This window comes from Octopus bimaculoides, chromosome 19 (assembly GCF_046866305.1).
Source record: "Octopus bimaculoides isolate indiv1 chromosome 19, ASM4686630v1, whole genome shotgun sequence".
Classification (NCBI taxonomy): Eukaryota; Metazoa; Mollusca; class Cephalopoda; order Octopoda; family Octopodidae; genus Octopus; species Octopus bimaculoides.
The window spans coordinates 28,803,594-28,826,995 of record NC_142946.1 but is presented as its reverse complement, the minus strand read 5'-3'; the positions used below and the strand labels follow the sequence as shown (position 1 = coordinate 28,826,995).

At 38.2% G+C, this 23,402-nt stretch overlaps 2 protein-coding genes across 2 annotated transcripts in view; one reads left to right on the top strand and one right to left on the bottom strand.

Annotated features, from left to right (window-relative positions):
- Positions 1-23,402, top strand: part of LOC106881211 (cullin-3) — a 129,185-nt gene that overhangs the window by 11,389 nt on the left and 94,394 nt on the right. Inside the window, exons 2-5 of the mRNA XM_089366686.1 lie at positions 11,843-12,094; positions 12,371-12,502; positions 17,983-18,030; positions 18,764-18,812. Of these exons, the coding sequence (XP_089222812.1) occupies positions 12,005-12,094; positions 12,371-12,502; positions 17,983-18,030; positions 18,764-18,812 (319 nt within the window). The 5' untranslated portion in view covers positions 11,843-12,004. The remainder of the gene's footprint in view (positions 1-11,842; positions 12,095-12,370; positions 12,503-17,982; positions 18,031-18,763; positions 18,813-23,402) is intronic.
- LOC149131807 (histone-lysine N-methyltransferase SETMAR-like) lies at positions 19,201-20,277 on the bottom strand. Its single transcript, XM_089366687.1, has one exon. The coding sequence runs from the start codon at positions 20,275-20,277 to the stop codon at positions 19,675-19,677; it is 603 nt and encodes a 200-aa protein (XP_089222813.1). The 3' UTR covers positions 19,201-19,674.

Here is a 23,402-nt window from a genome sequence, read left to right as displayed (position 1 = left end):
ATATATATATTTATATATATATATATATTTATATATATATATATATTTATATATATATATATATTTATATATATATATATTTATATATATATATATTTATATATATATATATTTATATATATATATATTTATATATATATATATTTATATATATATATATTTATATATATATATATTTATATATATATATATTTATATATATATATATTTATATATATATATATATTTATATATATATTTATATATATATATATTTATATATATATTTATATATATATATATTTATATATATATTTTATATATATATATATTTATATATATATTTATATATATATATATATTTATATATATATATATATATTTTATATATATATTTATATATATATATATATATATATATATATATATATTTATATATATATTTATATATATATATATTTATATATATATATATTTATATATATTTATATATATATTTATATATATATATATATTTATATATATATATATTTATATATATATATATATATATATATATATATATATATTTATATATATATAGTCAACTGCTACAAAGGTAAGGTGACGCTTTAGATACAAATAATTACAGAGGCATCAAGCTGTTAGATCAGGTTATGAAAGTTACAGAGAGGGTCATAGCCCAACTAATTAGGGAGCGAATCAATTTAGATTAGATGCAGTTTGGGTTCGTGCCAGGTAAAAGCACTTCTGATGCCTTATTTCTAGTGAGACAGTTGCAGGAGAAATACCAAGCTAAGGATAAACCTCTCTACCTGGCTTTCGTTGACATGGAGAAAGCCTTTGACAGGGTCCCCCGATCCCTTATCTGGTGGTCAATGAGGAAACTTGGGATAGAAGAATGGTTAGTGAGAGCTGTGCGAGCCATGTACAGAGATGCTGCCAGTAAGGTGAGGGTTTGAAATGAGTACAGCAATGAATTCCGGGTAGAGGTAGGGGTCCACCAAGGTTCCGTCCTCAGCCCCCTCTTATATACCATAGTCCTCCAGGCAATCACAGAGGAGTTCAAGACAGGTTGCCCCTGGGAGCTCCTCTATGCTGATGACCTTGCCCTAATTGCGGAGTCACTATCAGAACTAGAGGAGAAGTTTCAGGTGTGGAAGCAAGGTCTAGAATTGAAGGGCCTCAGAGTCAACCTAGCTAAAACCAAAATCCTAATAAGTAGGAAGGTAGATAAAACACAAACCCCTTCAGGTAGATGGCCCTGCTCAGTATGTAGAAAAGGAGTAGGTAGTAACTCTATAAGATGTACCCGGTGCAAGCTATGGACACATAAGAGGTGCAGCAACATCAAAGGCAGGTTAACTAGCAAGTTAGTTTTTGTTTGTGGCAGATGTTCAGGTGCAATAAAGACTGCAAACAAACAGGAAACAACTTCTATCTCATTCCAGGGTGAAAAACTAGAGGTAGTCGATAGCTTCCGCTATCTGGGCGACCAAGTTAGTAGTGGGGGTGGGTGCGCTGAAAGTGTAGCTGCTAAAATAAGAATAGCCTGGGAAAAGTTTAGAGAGCTCTTACCCCTGCTGGCGACAAAGGGACTCTCACTCAGAGTAAAAGGCAGACTGTATGACGCATGCGTACGAACAACCATGCTACATGGCAGTGAAACATGGGCTGTAACTGCTGAGGACATACGTAAGCTCGCAAGGAATGAAGCCAGTATGCTCCGTTGGATGTGTAATGTCAATGTGAATACCCGTCAGAGTGTAAGTATCTTGAGAGAAAAGCTGAACATTAGAAGCATCAGTTGTGGCGTGCAAGAGAGACGATTGCGCTGGTATGGACATGTGATGAGAATGGAGGAGGATAGATGCGTGAAAAAGTGCCACACCCTAACAGTTAAGGGAACCCGTGGAAGAGGTAGGCCCAGGAAGACCTGGGCTGAGGTGGTGAGGCAAGACCTTCGTACATTGGGCCTCACCGAGGCGATGACTACTGACCGAGACCTTTGGAAATGTGCTGTGCGTGAGAAGACCCGGCAAGCCAAGTAAGATCGTTGCCAGTGCCCCTGGACTGGTTCTTGTGCGGGTGGCACACGAGATGCACCATTTTGAGCGTGACCGTTGCCAGTACCGCCTGACTGGCTCCTGTAGGATTTTCGAGCGAGATCGTTGCCAGTGCCCCTGGACTGGCTTGTGCAGGTGGCACATAAAAGACACCATTTCGAGCGTAGCCGTTTTCGTGGTTGGCGTTAGGAAGGGCATCCAGCTGTAGAAACTCTGCCAAATCAGACTGGAGCATGGTGTTGCCATCCGGTTTCACCAGTCCTCAGTCAAATCGTCCAACCCATGCTAGCATGGAAAGCGGACATTAAACGATGATGATGATGATGATGATATATTTATATATATATATTTATATTCATATATTTATATATATATATTTATATATATATATTTATATTCATATATTTATATATATATATTTATATATATATATTTATATATATATATATATTTATATATATATATATATTTATATATATATATTTATATATATATATATATTTATATATATATATTTATATATATATATATTTATATATATATATATTTATATATATATATATTTATATATATATATATATTTATATATATATATATATTTATACATTTATATTTTTATTTATATATATATATATATATGCAGTAATATACATCTGGAAGATCCTGGAAGGAATTGTGCCAAATTTTGGCATTGAAAGCTACACCAATGCCAGAACGGGAGGACACTGCATAGTGCCAAAGATCCCAGCAATGCCATCGTGCTTCAGGACCAGTTACTGCAAAGGCTTGGGATTCAGGGGCCCACAGCTTTTTAATATTCTCCCAAAGAGATTGAGAAATCTGCACAAAGTAGATCTAGGAGTTTTTAAATCAAAGCTGGACCTCTTCCTATCGAGAGTCCCAGATGAACCTACCTCGCAGCAGGAGGTGCAAATGAGGGTTGCTAAATCAAACTCCAGTCTTCACCAAGTGCCACATATTGTAAGAGGCTCCCTGTAATAACAGTGTAGCAACACGGTGGTGCATCAGCATGGCCGCAGCTCTAAGCTGAAACCTTAAAAAAAAAAATATATATATATATATATATATATATATATATATATATATATATATATATATATATATATAAATATACATATATCCGTACACATATATATATACACACATATATGTGTGTTATTAGGGAAACAAAATTCTTCAGAAAAAATTAGATCATATTGCAATATGATGTTAATTCAAATAGAAAATTAAAAAAACGAAGCTTATAATCTACTAAAAGCCAATAAAGGATACACAATCAAAAATAATATAAGATTATAGAATATATGTTATTAAATGGATAAATGAATTAAATTGATTTATATTCAGATATAAACCCTTTAAAAACTGGACAAACATATCTATATATCATCATCATCATCATCGTTTAACGTCCGCTTTCCATGCTAGCATACAACTACTTACATATACATATACACACACACACAAACATACAAATATATACATATATACATACATCCACATACACCTACAAACAAATATACAAATATATACACACATAAATACATACACAAACATATCTATATATCATCATCGTTTAACGTTCGCTTTCCATGCTAGCATAGGTTGAATGATTTGACTGAGGACTGGTGAACCAGGTGGTTACACCAGGCTCCAATCTTATTTGGCAGAGTTTCTACAGCTGGATGCCCTTCCTAACGCCAACCACCAAGACATGAACAATAGCTAAGTCATTCCTATTTTTCATATATTATCCCTTCTGATGTGCTCCCCTTCCACCACCCCACTTCGTTTTCTCTAACTATACATTTATGTCTTGAATTCATGATTATTTATGTATTTTTTCTCTATCTCACGCGATCTATCGTCTTCCCCTCTACTTGTTGTAGTTTTGCTCCTTAGTCCAAACCTGACTGAAATTTGTCTCTAACCCCCTTTAAAAATTACGATTTTTAACTCTTATTTCTGTTACCGATTTAAACATTTAATCACACTGCTGTGTTTCTTTCAACTTTTTTCTAAAAACCTAACGAATTTGACCAGCATGATGTACTGCTGCCGGTTCTCCCTCTCCCTCTCTCTCCCTATTGTATTCTATCTCTCTCTCTCTCTGAATCACCACTTCTTCCACCATTTCCTCTTCGACTCACGCGCGAACCCAAACATATAACCAGCTCGCTTTCCAACTCCACCACAATTTCGTATTGGAATCTCTATGCTAATAGAACCCACGACGAAGCTCCATTAGCCCATGGTACGCCCGCCCTCCCACCCCCTCCACCAGTACCGGAAGTCTCTTTTTAGATCATCTTCCGCGAACACTGCCTGTGACCTTATACCCCCCCTCTTATCGACCTTATAGCGCATAAAGATTGGGTAGTATATGAAGGTTGTATGTATTGTTTTTGTTTATGAACTCTGCCAAATGCAAGCTTTCTTTTCAGGTTCACGACACTGCTTATCCCCATCCCAGGGTCACACGGGCCCACTCCTCTGACTCCCACTCTTCTCACACTGTCAGGATTAGCACTCTCAACGTCGGCATGCTGAAAGGTAGGTCTGGTGAGATTGTTGAGGTGCTTGAACGGCGTCACGTAGATCTGTACTGCATCCAAGAAGTAAGATGGAGAGGAGGTTCTGCGAGGTTCCTCACAGGCAAAGAACACAGGTACAAGTTTTTCTGGACAGGGAATACTGACGGAGTCGGGGGCGTAGGAATACTTCTAGCAGAGAAATGGGTTGATAAGGTAATCGAGGTAGTTAGAGTATGTGACAGAGTACTTAAAATTAGACTAGTGCTTCATCATAGGCTAGCTACTGTCATCTCAGCCTATGCCCATCAACCGGGGCTCCCGGATGGGCTGAAAGACCAATTCTATGACACCCTCTTGCAAACTACCTCGTCGACAAGAGACAGAGACCTTCTCTTTGTGGCTGGTGACTTCAATGGTCATGTCTGACGTCGTGCTGGAGGCTTCCATGGCATACATGGAGGCTATGGCTTCGGTTCCCGCAACGAGGAGGGAACCAGACTGCTGGAGTTCTGTGATGCAACCGATCTTATGGTTTGCAATACCAACTTCAGGAAACCTGCCTGTCATCTAGTCACCTACCAATCCGGCAGACACTCTAGCCAAATCGACTACATCCTCGCCAGAACTAGAAAAAGAGGGAGGCTTATAAATGCCAAAACTCTCCCTGGTGAAGAATGTACACCCCAACACAGATTAGTAGTTAGCGACTTCGAGATCAAGGCAATATGGGTGCCCAGAAGTAGACCGGCTTGGAGGAAAAGGGTATGGAAACTTAAAGACCCTGCAAATGGACAGAGACTTAGAGACAAGTTACTTGAAGCATTTGACGAAATAGAAGGGGATATAGCATCATACAACGTGTAAGACAATTGGAGATTTCTGCGGGACAACCTGTTGAGAGCCACAAACCAGATCTGTGGCTGGTGTAAAGTCCCCTCTCGACCCAGAGTAACGTGGTGGTGGAACAAGGATGTAGACGGGGCTATTAGACAAAAGAAACGGGCTTGGAAGGACTGGAAGAACGGTGGTAGCAGGGAATTGTACCAATCTGCCAGAAGGGAAGCTAGGCGACAGGTTTATTTAGCCAGAGGGGAAGCAGATAAGAAAAGATTTGCCAATGTTCTGTGCCATTAGGACCAAAGACTCGAGGTATTTCGTGTTGCAAGACAGTGTAGGAGAGAGAATAGTGATGTTGTAGGAGAGAAATGTGTTCGCATGGATGATGGTACGCTTGCACTAAATGAGGCTGCAAAGAAAGAGGTCTGGCGATGCCACTACGATAGATTGCTTAATAAAGAGAATGAATGGGAGAAAGAGAGCCTGCCGTATGTCAACCCAACAGAGGGACCAGCTATCCAAGTTGACAGTACCAGGGTAGATAAAGCAATTAAGAGTATGAAGACAGGGAAAGCCCCCAGCCCATCAGGAATCACTGCAGAGATGCTCAAAATATCTGGCAGTGTTGGCTACAGCCTAGTCACCCGTATTACGAACCAGGTGATACACGAAGGAGTCATACCCAATGACTGGTGTAGCAGCACCATAGTAAACTGCTACAAAGGTAAAGGTGACGCTTTAGATACTAATAATTACAGAGGCATCAAGCTGTTAGATCAGGTTATGAAAGTTACGGAGAGGGTCATAGCCCAACTAATTAGGGAGCGAATCAATTTAGATGAGATGCAGTTTGGGTTCGTGCCAGGTAAAAGCACCACTGATGCCATATTTCTAGTAAGACAGCTGCAGGAGAAATACCTAGCCAAAGATAAACCTCTCTACCTGGCTTTCTTTGACATGGAGAAAGCCTTTGACAGGGTCCCCCGATCCCTTATCTGGTGGTCAATGAGGAAACTTGGGATAGAAGAATGGTTAGTGAGAGCTGTGCGAGCCATGTACAGAGATGCTGTCAGTAAGGTGAGGGTTGGAAATGAGTACAGTAATGAATTCCGAGTAGAGGTAGGGGTCCACCAAGGTTCCGTCCTCAGCCCCCTCCTATTTATCATAGTCCTCCAGGCAATCACAGAGGAATTCAAGACAGGTTGCCCCTGGGAGCTCCTCTATGCTGATGACCTTGCACTAATTGCGCAGTCACTATCAGAACTAGAGGAGAAGTTTAAGGTGTGGAAGCAAGGACTAGAATCGAAGGGCCTTAGAGTCAACTTAGCAAAAACCAAAATCCTAATAAGTAGGAAGGTAGATAAAACACAAACCCCTTCAGGTAGATGGCCCTGCTCAGTATGCAGTAAAGGAGTAGGTAGTAACTCTATAAGATGTACCCGGTGCAAGCTATGGACACATAAGAGGTGCAGCAATATCAAAGGCAGATTAACTACGAAGTTAGTTTTTGTATGTGGCAGATGTTCAGGTGCAATAAAGACTGTAAACAAACAGGAAACAACTTCTATCTCATTCCAGGGAGAAAAACTAGAGGTAGTCGATAGCTTCCGCTATCTGGGTGACCAAGTTAGTAGTGGGGGTGGGTGCGCTGAAAGTGTAACTGCTAGAATAAGAATAGCTTGGGCCAAGTTTAGAGAGCTCTTACCTCTGCTGGCGACAAAGGGACTCTCACTCAGAGTAAAAGGCAGACTGTAGGACGCATGTGTACGAACAACCATGCTACATGGCAGTGAAACATGGGCTGTGACTGCTGAGGACATGCGTAAGCTCGCAAGGAATGAAGCCAGTATTCTCCACTGGATGTGTAATGTAAATGTGCATACCTGTCAGAGTGTAAGTATCTTGAGAGAAAAGCTGAACATAAGAAGCATCAGTAGTGGTGTGCAGGGGAGACGATTGCGCTGGTTTGGACATGTGGTGAGAATGAATGAGGATAGCTGCGTGAAAAAGTGCCACTCCCTAACAGTTGAGGGAACCCGTGGAAGAGGTAGGCCCAGGAAGACCTGGGCTGAGGTGGTGAGGCAAGACCTTCGAACATTGGGCCTCACCGAGGCGATGACTACTGACTGAGACCTTTGGAAATGTGCTGTGCGTGAGAAGACCCGGCAAGCCAAGTGAGATCGTTGCCAGGGCCCCTGGACTGGCTCTTGTGCAGGTGGCACATAAGATGTACCATCCTGAGCCTGACCGTTGCCAGTACCGCCTGACTGGCCTTGTAGGGTTTTCGAGCGAGATCGTTGCCAGTGCCCCTGAACTGGCTCTTGTGCGGGTGGCACATAAAAGACACCATTTCGAGTGTGGCCGTTTTCGTGCGGGTGACACATAAAAGCACCCACTACACTCTCTGAGTGGTTGGCGTTAGGTAGGGCATTCAGCTGTAAAAACTCTGCCAAATTAGATTGGAGCCCGGTGTTGCCATCCGGTTTCACCAGTCCTCAGTCAAATCGCCCAACCCATGCTAGCATGGAAAGCGGACGTTAAACGATGATGATGATGATATATATATATATATATATATATATATAGATATATATATATGACACATATCCATACATATATATATATATACATATATATATATACACACACACACATATATACACATATATATATATGTGTGTTATTAGGGAAACAAAATTCTTCAGAAAAAGTTAGATCATATTGCAATATGATGTTAATTCAAATAGAAAATTAAAAAACGAAGCTTATAATCTACTAAAAGCCAATAAAGGATACGCAATAAAAATAATATAAGATTATAGAATATAAGTTATTAAATGGATAAATGAATTAAATTGATTTATATTCAGATATAAGCCCTTTAAAAACTGGACCTAAGATTTACAATAACCTAATAAAAAATCATAGATGGATTATATGGAAATAACCAGCAATTAAGGAAATTTACAATATTTTCTACACAAAACACATTTACAAAGGGGAAACTACAATCAACTATGAGCAAAAAACCCACACTATTATAACACTATATCAAATTAAATCTGAGCGCATTTAGTATAATATTGCTGTATTTGGTTAAGGCAAAATCAAATTAAAGTGAAGTTAAGCTATGCAGTAATCCTAACCCAACTAAAATATATTAATAATTCTTATTCATAGAACGAAAATGTATGTCTATTCATATGCAAGCATCTGAAAGCCTTAAATATAATTTTGTTAATTAGGTCACCCTTGGAAAAAAGTATGAAAAATAACTCCAAGTTACATAATGAACGGCAATCTTTACCGTTGTCGTACGTAAACGACTTACCTATAATTGACCATTCCAGAGAGTACTCTTTTTTTCTGGTCTTTCAATTGCCAAATTAAACTACTAAGCGCCGTGCTATTTTGGTTATTCCTATCTCTAAAGGTCGAGTAATGATTGGAAATTCTTTTCGAGATTTCAAGTGAAGATGTCCCGATATAACTCCAAATCCTCTTTTTAGTTAAAATATTACACCTATATACAGTATTCTTAGTTTTTGCATTTGCACTAAGGAACCTAATTCTTTTAGGATTAACTTCAGATATTACTATAATGGTGTTATTATTAAAATTGGTACTATTATTATTATCCTTATTTACTTGAAGATTATCTATAACAGTGTCTCTTGGAGTATTAAGATTGTTATCTATATTTATACTAATAGAATCTTGAATAGAATAGCTTTAAGTTATGAGTGGCGATAATTTGGGTTAAATTTTTGGTATTAGAAAAACTAAATCCTACCTTATGCACATTAATAACTTTATAGTGATGCAAATTTTTAAGAAAATTTTTACTAACTACATTCCTGTATAATGTCACTAAGTCTGATTTAATTTGTTTCCCATATGGAATGACGAACCATAAACTATCCTCTTTATTGGAATTATAACTTACACTATTATTCTTAAAAAAACTTTACTCTACCTTTGTTAGTGTTAGATACACGACCATGGCATTGTGGTCCACCTTTGATCTTTCTTACTAAGTTAATATTATTATTATTAGTATTAATGTTATAATTAACTTTGCTGCAATTAACATCTGCCTTTGAGGTGAGGAAACAGAATCTGGATTAATGTAATACACCTTATCTTTATACCCTGCTTCAGACAAGGCAAAGTTATAAAACTTTGCCTCATCCTCAAAAACCAAATTATTTGCCGATAGGTTAGATAATCTTGATATATTATGAACTAAATTATCTGTTATTGGATACTGAGGGCCTTCAAGACAAGAGACCGAGAAATTATGTTGACCCTGTGGAGAACATTTGTTCTTAGCCACCTGGACTACTGTTCCCAGTTATGGTCACCACATAGTGCCAAACTAACAGCGGAGCTTGAAGCAGTCCAACGCCACTACACTAAAAAGATTGAGACAATGCAGTGGATGAGCTATAGGGATAGGCTGAGCGAAGGTGTGACAGGTGCGCAATAATATACATATGGGAAATCCTAGAAGGGCTAATACCTAGCTTTGGTATTGAGTGTTATACAAATGCCAGAACCGGCTGCCATTGTATTGTACCAAATGTACCATCCACTCCATCTAAATTCAGGACCAGGTAGTGCAATAGTCTAGGGTTGAAAGACCCACAGCTTTTCAATGCCCTGCCACAAAAATTAAGAAATTTGCATAAGGTGGAAGTAGATGTCTTCAAAAAGGAATTAGACATCCGCCTCTCCACAATACCAGATGAACCGACAGCCCGACATGAGATACAGACGAGGGCTGTGGAATCAAATTCAATTATAAATCAAATTCAATTATAAATCAAATGTACCAATGGGAAAAGGCACACACAGGAGTGGTGATGTGAAACACCCAGACTGAGGAAGTCAGAAAGACCATGGTGGTGCTCCAGCATGACCACAGCCACATAGCTGAAACGAGTAAAAGAGTATACATACACACACACACACACACACACACACACACACACACACACACACACACACACAATATATATATATAAATAAATATATAAATAAATAAAAATTTACAGAATGAGATAAAAATCTAAGCCTGTGAAAGATTTCAGAACATTTATAAATGGGTCTCACAGCTGTTTCCAGGATATTTTATATATCCCTTTATCGGAAACGGTGTGAGAAAATGGTTAAGCAATAGTTATTCTAGATAAGATATGAAACAGAGAGTGAAGTAGAGGAATGAAAATAGACATGAGATATACAGGGATATTGTATCCTCACTTTCATTATTTAGGCAGAATGGTATGCATATAGAATTCCTGTACCATTCTGCCTAAATAATGTAACTGAGGATACAATATCCCTGTATATCTCACATCTATTTTCATTCCTCCACTTCACTCTCTATTTCATATCTCATACTAGTTAGGGAGAGAGTCAGTTTAGATGAGATGCAGTTTGGGTTTGTGATGATGTGTGAAGGTGCATGTCTCAGTGGTTAGAGCGTCGATCTTATCGTTGTGAGTTCGATTCCCAGACTGGGCTGGTTGTTGTGTTCTTGAGCAAGACACTTTATTTCACATTGCTCCAGTTAACTCAGCTGTAGAAATGAGTTGCAACATCACTGGTGCCAAGCTGTATCAGCCTTTGCCTTTCCCTTGGATAACATCAGTGGTGTGGAGTGGGGAGGCTGGTGTGCATGGGCTACTGCTGGCCTTCCATAAACAACCTTGCCTGAACTTGTGCCTCAGAGGGTAACTTTCTAGGTGCAATCCCATGGTCAGTCATGACCGAAGGGGGTCTCCTCATATAAGGATGAGATGGCGAAGCATGACCTTCGAACATTGGGCCTTACACAGGCACTGACAGGAGACCAAGACCTTTGGAAATATGCTTTGATTGAGGAGACTTGGCAACTAAGGTGAGATCGCAGCCATGGCCGATGCCAGTGTTGCGTGTCCAGCGCATTTAAGAGTACTCTTGATGTGTTGGGCAACATGATATGCTTGAGAAAACCTGTTGAGTCAAGTAAAACCAAAATCGCAGCTGTGGCCAGTGCCCCATGACTAGCCCCCCTTCCAGTGGCACATAAAAGGCATCATCCGATCGTGGTCGATGCCAGTGTGCCCTGACTGGCTTCCTGTGCTGGTGGCACATAAAAAGCACCATCCGAACGTGGTCAATGCCAGGTCTGGCTGACTGGCTCCTGTGGTGGGGAAATGTAAAATGCACTATCCAAACGTGATTGATGCCAAGCCCGCCTGACTGGCTCTTCTGCTGGTGACATGTAAAAAGCACCAACTACACTCTCGGAGTGGTTGGCATTAGGAAGGGTATCCAGCTGTAGAAACATTACCTGATCAGATTAGAGCCTGATGCAGCTGCTGGCTCTCCATACCTCAACCGTCCAACCCATGCCAGCATGTAAAATGTTAAACAATGATTATGATGAATCTTTACCATATCAATTTTGCATAGAATTCATAGAAAATTATACCAACATTTTAGTCCCTTTACTCTATGACATGAAGTCAAGTATATTAACCTTCTACTTTCAGGAGTGCTGTTAGAAATGCTTGTCAGATGATTATGGTCCTTGGTATTGAGTCTCGGTCAGTATATGAAGAAGACTTTGAAATACCATTCCTTGATCAGTCAGCTGAATTTTATAAAGTAAGATTTTTCTTGTAACTATTTGCTAAGTTCTTTCAATTCTTTTGTTGAACTCAGATTTGTAAAATATTGGAAACTATATTTATAATCAGGGGTTATCCATTAGTAAAATGAAAGTACTTTTATTCTGGTTTTTTTTTTTTTTATCCATATTTCTTTCCACACCCAATATAGAATGGTTCTGAAAACACACTGTAGAATTTGACAAAATATATTTGATATTCATGTGCGAGTCTGTGTATTTATCTCATTTAAAAAAAAAAATTTTTTTTTCAGCTGGAGAGTCAAAAGTTTTTGGCTGAAAATAGTGCATCTGTATATATTAAAAAAGTAGAGGCTCGAATTAATGAGGAAGCAGAAAGAGCAACTCATTATTTAGATAAATCAACAGAAGAACCTATTGTAAAAGTGAGTAATGTAGCAGTTTTATTGCTTGTTTTTCTTCCTTTAAGTTTTCCTGCATATCTTTTACTTATTAACCTCAGTACTTTTTTTTTTTAAGCCTGATACTTATTCTGTTGGTCTCATTTGCCAAGACACACACATATATACAAGCTTCTTTCAGTTTCCATCTACCAAATCCGTTCACAGCCCTATAGCAGAAGACACTTGCATGAGGTGATACAATGTGGGACTGAACTGAAACCATGTGGTTGGAAAGCAAGCTTCCTACCACACAGCCATACCTGCACCTATATGTGAAAATTCTAAAAATAAAAGAATTTCTTAATTATAGGATCTCATTTGGATATGTGAGTCTATGTACTGAGGCAGTTCCCTTTGCAATTATGTGGTTTGGGGTTTGATACTACTGTGTGGCATATTTGGCAAGTATTTTCTACGATAGCCTTGAATTGCTCCATACTTTATGAGTGAAATTTGATAAACAGAAACTATAGAAGCCTATTGTATATTCATGTATATCTTTTGCCAGTTTATACCTAAAAAGTTGTAAGCAGCAAAACAACCAAAAGAAATCCTTTGATACTTATTTTACATTAAGTTGCAGGCACTCTTTGTATTCTTGCTGATAAAAATATACTATTGATCATTAATTGGGGTATAAAATAACTTTTATTAGAAATGTAAATTTGTTATCCAGTGGTGACCCTTCTGAACTCTGACTTAATTTAATGTTATTTCAGTAGAGTATCAGCAACAAATACTTAATATTTATATCCTCTGGTAAGAGAGTATATAATATTCTTTTCATCTTTCCATGCTTGTATAATTATGAAAGTTCTTGTTGACTGAAATTTCATCAGTAAGCTTTACATTTGTTGAAATAAAGCCTATGCAATTGTATTTTTATATTTCTAAGATAATCTCACAGCTGAAAGGCTGTACCAGTAAAAGAGTTTGAGCATTAATTTATTAATCTCTGTTAAAATCATAAGTCACTATGAGGTGGAGTTTCTTTATATGTAAAAATATAGCATCTGAAGATGACCAAAGGTCAAATATACAAACATGAGATTAATTTTCTGATCAGAAGACCTGTGAATACACATATGTAAATTTTTTTAGAAAATATTCATAACAAGCTATGGCTGCAAATTGGTAGAGTTGTTAGAGCATTGGATAGATGCCTTGCAGTTTCTATTGTTGCTCTCTTGCACTTGTTTAAATCCCATCAAGGTCAGTTTTCTGGAGAAGAAATTATCTATGGCTAGAGTTAAAGGGGGATGAGTTATATCAGGTTTTAAATGCCATATGCCACAATGGTATTCCTATGACATTTGCAAGAGCTCAAAGACATGATGGTGTATTTAATGAAATTAACTATAGTTTGAAGTTTTCAAAAAGAGCATAGTCTATATTCCAACTTTTCCGCACTTGCATTTATCATTCTCTGATATGCTTCATCTTACTAGATTTTAGACGAAGGCAAGGTATTGTTAGATGAAAGAATCAGAAAACTCAAATGTGATATAGTCTACTTCCATATTTCATTTCAACTTATTTTTCTCTCAACTATGTGTTCCTCCCATCTTGTTGTTTGTCCTTATTGAGAGCATTGAATCAAATGAAGCTCTCTTCTCTGTTTCCTTTACTTTGACATTGTTGCTAACAACAGATCTGTGCCAGATCCAATTCCCTTCCAATCAATTTACATGGCACCCACCATATCTCTGTCTCTGCTTCTGCTTTCCACTTCCTGGCTGTTTTTACATCAGGTTGATTATGCCTGATTTCTATGTCTTTTGACTTTCTTAGCATCATCACCATTTGTACCTTTCCTACTTTATAAATTTCGATTATTGATATTAGTGGTAACTGCAATGAGCCTCTTTTACAATAAAGAGTAGAGCTGTTCAATATCCAAGGTAGGCCTAGCTACTTTCTACTGAACACATTGTACTTTTGCTCAATGATTAGAAGCCGTGGCAGTGCCACCTCGTATATTAAAAGTAGCCATGAAAGGCACAGATATTAAACAAACTGCAGGCGCCATATTTTATACTTCCCTGGTAGTTTTGAATCATCAGTTGCTGTAAGTCCATCCTCTGCTTGTTTCATGATCTGCATCCTGTGACTCCTATCTGACAATGTTCCAGTGTATACACACCCTAATCTCTAAACGGGTTCTTCCTTGACTGTTGGAATGCATTCTCCTGCAATTGTAAATTTTCTTTTATTTGTACTCCCCTAATAGATATCAGACTATGACTTTTTTTGCTTGAATCACATCCTCAACCACATAATCAGTTTGTCTAGCTTCAAGAGAGCACTCTGCATGATTTGCTTCTTCCATTGACAGAAGTGTCAGTTCAAAATCATCTCCATGACTAGGATAAACCACATGACATATTGCACAGCCAGCAACAATGCCAATCTCCAAGCAGTGCCAGTCTGTTGTAAAGCTACCAGCTGTAAACTTCGTCTTGAAACTGTCATATATATCCTCATTAATTTTGTTACTTTCTCTGGAATGTGGAAGTGGTCCATAGCTCTCATCAGCAATTTGTGTGGCACCAAGCCATATGCTTTAGCTAGATCAAGCCATACCACATTCAAACGTGTTGTTTGGCATCTTGGATTGCTTTCCAAATCGAAAAACAATGCTCATCACATCCAGGGATTCCAGCCTTTTGAACAGATTCATCCACATATCCATTATTCTGTAGGTATGTCACTGTTCTTCTTGAGAAAATGCCCATAAAGATCTTGCCATTCACATTCAATAAGGATACCAGCTAAAACTGTTTTATAGTCTCTGCATTGGCTTCCTTTGGCATGTATATGCCTTCCACCTTCCACCAATCCTCTACTAAAGTTTCTTCACACCAAAGCTGTTGGAGCAGAACAAAAGGCTTCTTTTGTAAATAATTGCAATACTTACACACCATCACCTCTTAAGGAACTCTTTGCTCCGACTTTCTTCGCAAATTCATTCACCTCTTTCTCCCTGATGTCTCCATTTTGAAATTCGACATCAGGTTCTAAGAGATGCTTTATTCCATTAATAGGTGGCAGTGACTTGTTGCAATTCAGGTTGCTGTAGGTTTCTTTGATATGAGCATCCAGTTCTCCTTTTGTGCACGATAAAGTGTCGCTGTTTGGTTCAGTGAACAGCTTCTTCATACCTTATATTAGTTCTTCAGAAACTGTTCACGAGTCCTTTTGCTTTCTTTTCATCACTCATATCTGATATTTCATTGCACAAAACAGCATTTTCTTTTTAAATCCTCAAACAGCTGCACGAGGCAAGGTGTTCTGTCTTCCTCTGCACATTCCCATTGCTTTCTTAGGCTGTTCTTTTCCATCCTCAATTGTTTCATTTTCCTGTTCCTCTTGCTTGATCCACTCTTTCCTTTTGCCAATCCGGTACCATATGGATCCTGTCATTTTTTTTATAAAGCTTTACATACCTTTATCTCAAACTCCTTATATCTTACTTTTTCAGTAGCAACAGGCCACAGAACCCTCCGTTTTTAATGAGCACTATCTGATGCATCAGTCTCATAACTTGCAGTTTCCAGTTGGGAAGAGCTCTTTGCTGTAGCATTTAATGATCAGACCTACACTGCTCTGTCCTCTTCTTACAAGTCTTTCCCTGATGTATCTTTAAGTGTTTCTTAGTAGCAAAGTCCTATGGCACAGCTTGCATCCATTGTTGTTTGCAATTCATTCAGCATTCAAAGGAGTAGCTATATTCATTTCCATATTGATTACTGGGTTTGATTGATTTTTGACTCCCCATTCATGGCCAATCGTGGGGCTGCCATTTACATAAGTAAATTTTACAATAGATTACAGAGGCGAGGATTGTAAGTCCTTTTTTTTTTTTTTTTTTTGTTACAGAGTTTAAATCCATTTTGAAATATCAATATTAAATCAAAAGGTTGTGTTATAAACAACAAGTGTTTTTGCTGTTATACCAGCTTTGTGGCCTCATGGCATTCTTTTCCACTTTTTTCCTCACCCATTACATTCCTCAACTCCTTTGTTTTCATTTCTTCTATTACCTTCAGCCTGTCATCATCATCATCATCATCATCATCATCATCATCATCATCATCATCATCATCATCATTTAACGTCCGCTTTCCATGCTAGCATGGGTTGGACAATTTGACTGAGGACTGGTGAACCAGATGGCTACACCAGGCTCCAATCTGATTTGGCAGAGTTTCTACAGCTGGATGCCCTTCCTAATGCCAACCGCTCCGAGAGTGTAGTGGGTGCTTTTACGTGCCACTGGCACGAAAGCCAGTTAGGAGGTACTAGCAACAGCCATGCTCGAAATGGTGTATTTCACGTGCCACTTTTCAAGTGCCAGGAAGGCGACGTTGGTAACGGTCATGCTTGAATGGTGCTATTTACGTGCCTCCGGCATGGAAGCCAGACAGTTGGTGCTCTCGCAACGATCACGCTCGGACGGTGCTCTTAGTGATTTACTGGTACAGGTGCCATCACGATTTCGCTTTCGCTTGTCCCAACAGGCCTTCGCAAGCCGAGTTTAATGTTCAATGAAGAGACGTTGGCATGGGTGCCAGTCTACAGATTTAGTTTGATTTCGATTTATATCCACACATATACATTAGACGGAAACTGAAAGAAGCCTGTTGTATATATATGCGTATATGTTTGTGTTTGTTCCCCCACCATCGCTTAACAACCAATGTTGGCATGTTTACAACCCTCTAACTTAGCGGTCCGGCAAAACAGACTGATAGAATAAGTACTAGGCTTACAAAGAATAAGTCCTGGGATTGATTTGCTTAACTAAAGGCGGTGCCCCAGCATGGCCACAGTCAAATGACTGAAACAAGTAAAAGAATGAGCCTAGCACCCTAACCACTAAGCCATGCACCTCAGAAGAATAAATAAAACAAATAAAAAGAGAGGGAGAGAGAGATGCACAAAATACCAAGTGCATTTATCTTCACTGTCTCTCTTAATTTTCCTTTCTACTTTCACATTAATTTCCATCATCCTTCAGCACATGACCCAAACACCTCTTCAAAACATGTCACATTTCTCTTAACCTCTATCACTTGCTCTGTTGCCAACATCCTGTGCATCATCGTGCAAATTTATTGTAGTTATTCCCTCTCTCTGATACTCCACTCATTCACTGAACCATTCTTTCCAGCCTTCTCGGGTAATATTCACTACCCATGTTTCACTTCCATAAATTCTAACACTACTCACACATGCAGCATACACCTTTCCATTTCTGCACCACTCCCTTTCATTAGTATGCTTCTTATTTCCTGGAATTTCTTCCATGCACACCTCACTGACTTAGATGGATTGTTATAACTTAACATGTTGCTGGTTATTTTAAAATTGCTATTGTACATGTTGAAGTTGTAATGAATTTTATTCAAGTTAGTTACAATATTATTTCATATTATTATTAATTTTACTTTTGAAATTAGGTACTTGAAGAAGAACTTATAAGAAAACACATGAAGACAATTGTAGAGGTAAGTTGATTATTATTCTATATAATTTTACAAACTACATTGTTTTACATGCATTTTTAATATTTCCTAATATGTGTCAAATTTTTCTAAATGTTATTTGGCTTTAATTACAGTAAGTAATGAGAACCTGTAGTAGAGCACAGTTGGCCAATTTATGCTAGCAACAGAAGTGTGATTTTAAATAACGATGACAAAAACTACACGATATCAAAATTGATAAATCATATTTTTGGTTGCTAGAATGGATTAGGATGTGAAACATAGAAAAAATACATTTTAATATGGGAAAAAAAAAAAAATTTAATAGCATAAAAATAGCAAAAGCAGTATTAGAAGTTTTTATTGAGGTAAATTAAAATGTGTGCCCAACATGTAAATACAAAAAATATGACTATTTTAGTTTAAGCTCATAAAGAGTGACTAAAGCCATGCAGATTTTCTATACACAAAAGCCTAATTCATTATATACTATTTATTTATGAAAGCAGAGACCAAACATTTTCTGATACTGTATGTCTAAGCTATAATTTGAAATTTAATGATCTACATTAATATTATCAAAATTGCTAGGAATTATTTGTAAGAGAAAACTGCTTGTTATAACAGGTAAGAAAATTTCAATGATACCTAAGGGTTATAGTAAAATAAAGTATGAAAATATTTAAATACTTAATATTTTACAAGATTTCTATTTCCAAGATTTATTGATTTTAAATTGATTTATATTTTTAAGATGGAAAATTCTGGTGTTGTGCACATGTTAAAAAATAATAAAACTGATGGTAAGTCAATTTACTTTATGATGGTTTTGCCCTTCGTTTAAAAGAAGTTGGCTTCTAATTTATTTCCATAATACCACAAGTGCATAAATAACTTGCATGTCTTCTTGGAACAGTTGTCAACTGCTTATCTAAGTTCAATGCTAGCCACTTTTTCTTTCTTTTTGCATTTTGTCATATACTGGCATTCATTACTAGCTGCCCTAAACAGATATGATCAGGATTTGATGCAGATAGCTATTTATGACAAAATGTAAGGAATTTCAAAATATTCTTGTGCTTAGTATTTGAATTTTGTATATAAGATGGTTTATTTCATAAATCAGAAATATAATTGCTACAAATTTTTTATTCTTACGAGGGGTGTATGAAAAGTCTTGAGCTTCAAAAAAACAAAACATAGTACAAGACTTCTGATGATTTATTTTTCAACATAGTCCCCCTTAATGGCTGAACACTTTGTCCAGCGGTGCTGAAGTGCCATTATTCCGGCGTAGAGGAACTTTTTTGTTTGAGACTCCAAGAAACTTCCTACAGCGTCTATGACGTCATTGTCACTGGCAAAATGGCGACCAGCCAGGGCTTTTTTCATTTTTGGGAATAGATGAAAGTCAAAGGGGGCTAAGTCTGGCGAATAAGGCGGATGGGGAACAAGTTCATATCCACAATCACGAATTGTTGCCATGGCAACCACTGAGGTGTGGGCTGGAGCATTGTCGTGATGAAAAAGGACTCCTCTGGTGAGCATTCCCGGCCTCTTTTCTTTGATTGCTTCTCGGAGGCGTTTCAGTAGCTGAGAATAATACAGCCCTGTCACGGTGTGACCCTTTTCAAGGTAATCGATCAGCAAGACATCTTGTGAATCCTAAAAAAATGACGCCATGACCTTGCCAGCTGAAGGAATGACCCTGGCCTTCTTTGAGGAAGGAGATGTGTGCTTCCACTGCTTTAATTGTTCTTTGGTTTCAGGCTGGTAGTGATGAACCCAACTTTTGTCTATAGTAATGAAATGAGCAAGAAAATTCTCTTCATCGACTTCAAACAGTTCCAGATTGCTCGTGGACAAAGTGCACCTAGTACGCTTCTGTTCAGAAGTCAGAAGGTGAGGGACCCACTTTACAGAAACCTTTGAGAACCCAAGTTCTTTTGTCACAATGTTGTCTGCCCTTTCAGTTGAAATGCCCAGTCTCTCAGCTATCTGACAATATGATATTTGGCGATCTTGCATTATCATACCAAGAGCAAGGTCATGGTTATCCTTGGTGGTTGCAGTTGAATGTCTCTCTGGTCTTGGATCATATTCCACACTCTCCCTGCCACGCTGGAATTCATTTACCCAGTGTTTGATTGTTGCATATGAAGGAGCATTGTCTGTTAAGGTTCTCACCATATCTTCATGGATTTCTGATGGAGTCATGCCTTTCAAATGAAGGTACTTCATGACAGCACGATACTCAGTTTTCTCCATTTTCCTTGTAACTTCGACACTTGTTTATTCAAAATCTGCAACAAAAAAAATTTAAATATCAGAATCATGAAAATGAGCAAGAATACTCTGAAAAGACTGTACTTACCAGAAAAAATTGTTTCAGCTATCTAGCAGTCCTGTTTCTAGGTTAGGCTCAAAACTTTTCAGACACCCCTCGTAAATTGTTACAACCTAAATTTTAAAGTTATATTTTTTTTCCAAACAATATGTTTACTTCAATATTAACATTTTTAAGCAGTGTTAAAAAGGATAAGGTATCAAGTATCTATCACATTTGTTTATAATTTTATCTTAATAATATGAAAATTTAGAGTTATCTTTCAAGTTTATGCATTACAAAAAAAAGTAAAGCAAAGAAACAAAAACTTGCTAATTTGTGCATGGTGTGCCACAAGAGTCTGTCCATTGGTAGAAACAATCTATATAACACTAAAATTCAAATGCTGTATGTGTGTTTCTTAATTTTAGACATTGTAGATATAATATGTTTTTTTCCTATGTACTCTTGGATATAAGTTTTTGTACCTGAAAAGATTTCAAGCAAATCTGACCCATGGAAGCTTCTAAACTGAAAAATTTTGTTTGTTATTGTACTAACACACAGAGAACATACACAAAAGACATACATGCAGCTTTTAGAGACAAATACAAGTCATTCATAATGTTGACACACTTTCACATGCATACGTCATTATTAGTTCATCTGTCATGACCAAGGACATTACATAAGAGAAGACGACAGGTCACAGTGTGTCCAGCTGTGACTGATCAGTTTTATGCATGCTTGGAAGGCTCTGCCACATGTCTGGGACTGAAGGTGAGGAGTTGGCTCTAGACTTGCGCAGTTCATGCTATATTTGTACCCCTGCAATCCTGTTCTGTTTGTAGGAGGTGGTACTTCTGCTGGTGCAGATTTGCCAGGCAGGGTGGTCTTGTTTGTGTTTCCCAGGTCTCAAAGCTCTTCAGTGAGGCTTTGGGTGTAACCTTGTAACCTTGAAGCACTTTCTGTCTACTTGTGTGTGTTTGCCTTCTGCCAATTCACTATAAAACTGTCTCTTGAGTAGTCATGTGTCTGGCATTCAAACAAGGTGGTCTGCCCACCTGATTTGAATTTTCTTCAGCAGTGGTGTAGATGCTTGGCAGATCAGCTTGAGCCTTGTCTGGAACCTTTTCTTGCCTGGTTGTTTTTAACAGCTTTCTTAGGCAATTTATGTGGAAGCAGTTTAGCTTTTTGGCATGGCGTTCTTAAACTGTGAAAGTCTCACAAGCAATAGCATAGACCATACAACCGCTTGGTACACCTTCAACTTGGTGGCCAGCCTAATGCCTCTCTTCTCCCTCACTGACTCACATAGCCACTCAAATGCTGAGCTTCCCTTGGCAATGCGTGTGTCAACTTCATCAATGTTCACAATCTTGGAAAGTGTGCTGCTGAGGTACTTGAACTTATGAACAACCTTCAGGGTTTCCCTTTCAACAGTGATATCTGGATCCATACACAGCTTCTGCAGGGCTGGATTGGTACATGACCTCTGTCTTCTGAGTACAGATTGTGCAGCCAAAATTTGTTACAAGCAGTAGAAAAGTTCATGTTCTGATGCATCTGGGCCTCTGTGGCAGTGTTGAGTGCAGTTGCCTTTGAACAGAAAGTCATAAACTGTGTCCTCTGCCATCAGTCCAGAATCTGATCTTAATGCTGGTTTTGTCATCATCATGCTGAACAGTGTAGGTGCAAGTACATGGCCCTGCTTGACTGAGTTAGTAACTGGGTACATGAGGTATCTGGATACAGCAGTACTGCTGATAGTAGGGAGAGCATGTGAGCCCTTTGGAGTAGTTTGTCCTCTTTGATCCTCTCCTAACTCTCAGATCTCACCTGCATGCAACAGTAGCCATACCCCGGATAACAGCGTCCACCTACATACATGCACACACATACACATAACATGTACATAGAACACTTTGAAAAAAGGACAACATTCATAAAGTCTTACATTTTCAGACAAATCATAAATCCCTTCAGGTTGATGGCCCTGCTTGATCTGTAAAGGTGTAGGTAGAAATTCCATAAGATGTACCCAGTGCAAGCTATGGACACATAAGAGATGTAGCAATATCAGAGGAAGGTTAAGAGGGAAGATGGTCTTTGTGTGTGGCAGATGTACAGGTACAATAAACACTAGAAATGTACAGAAAATAAACCCCATCAAATGCTAGAGGTAGCTGATAGCTTCCTTTATTTAGGTGACCAAGTCAGCTGTGGAGTGGATGCTCTGAGAGCATAGCTGCTAGACTAAGAAGAGGCTGGGCGAAGTTCAGAGAACATCTACCTCTGTTGGTAACAAAGGGCCTTTCCCTCAGAATGAAAAGCAGACTATGATGCCTGTGTGCAAACAGGTCACAGAGGACATGGGAAAAGTTTGAAAGAAATGAAACCAGTATGCTTCACTGGATGTACAATATCACTGTGCATGTACGACAAAGTGTAAGTGTCTTGAGGGAAAAACTGGGCATAAGAGGCATCAAATGTAGTGTGCAAGAGAGATGACTGCACTGCTATGGTCATGTGATGCGTATGGACAAGGACAGCTGTGTGAAGAAGTGCTGATCTCTAACAGTGGAGGGAACCTGTGGAAGTAGACCTAGGAAGACATGGGATAAGGTGGTGAAGCACGATCTTTGAATACTGGTCCTAATGTAGGTGATGACAAGTGACCAAGACCTTGAGAAGACTTGTGAAGCCAAGTGAATGGTAGTCATGGCCATTGCTAGTGTCATGTAAATGGCACCCCTGAAATCATAGTCATGTCTGTTGCTGGTATTGTGTAAATGGCACCTGTGCTGGTGGCACGTAAAAAGAACCCATTACACTCTATGAGTGGTTGGTGTTAGGAAGGGCATCCTGCTATAGAAACAATGCCAAATCAAACTAGAACCTGTGCAGCCCTCTAGCTTACCGGTTCCAGTCAAACTGTCTGACTCATACCAGCACGGAGAGTATGTATGGATACATACACATGCAGTTCTGTTAAAATAAATGCCCAAATTTAATGAATTTGTTTACAATAACCAAATAATATTACATAATTGTCAAAAATGATATT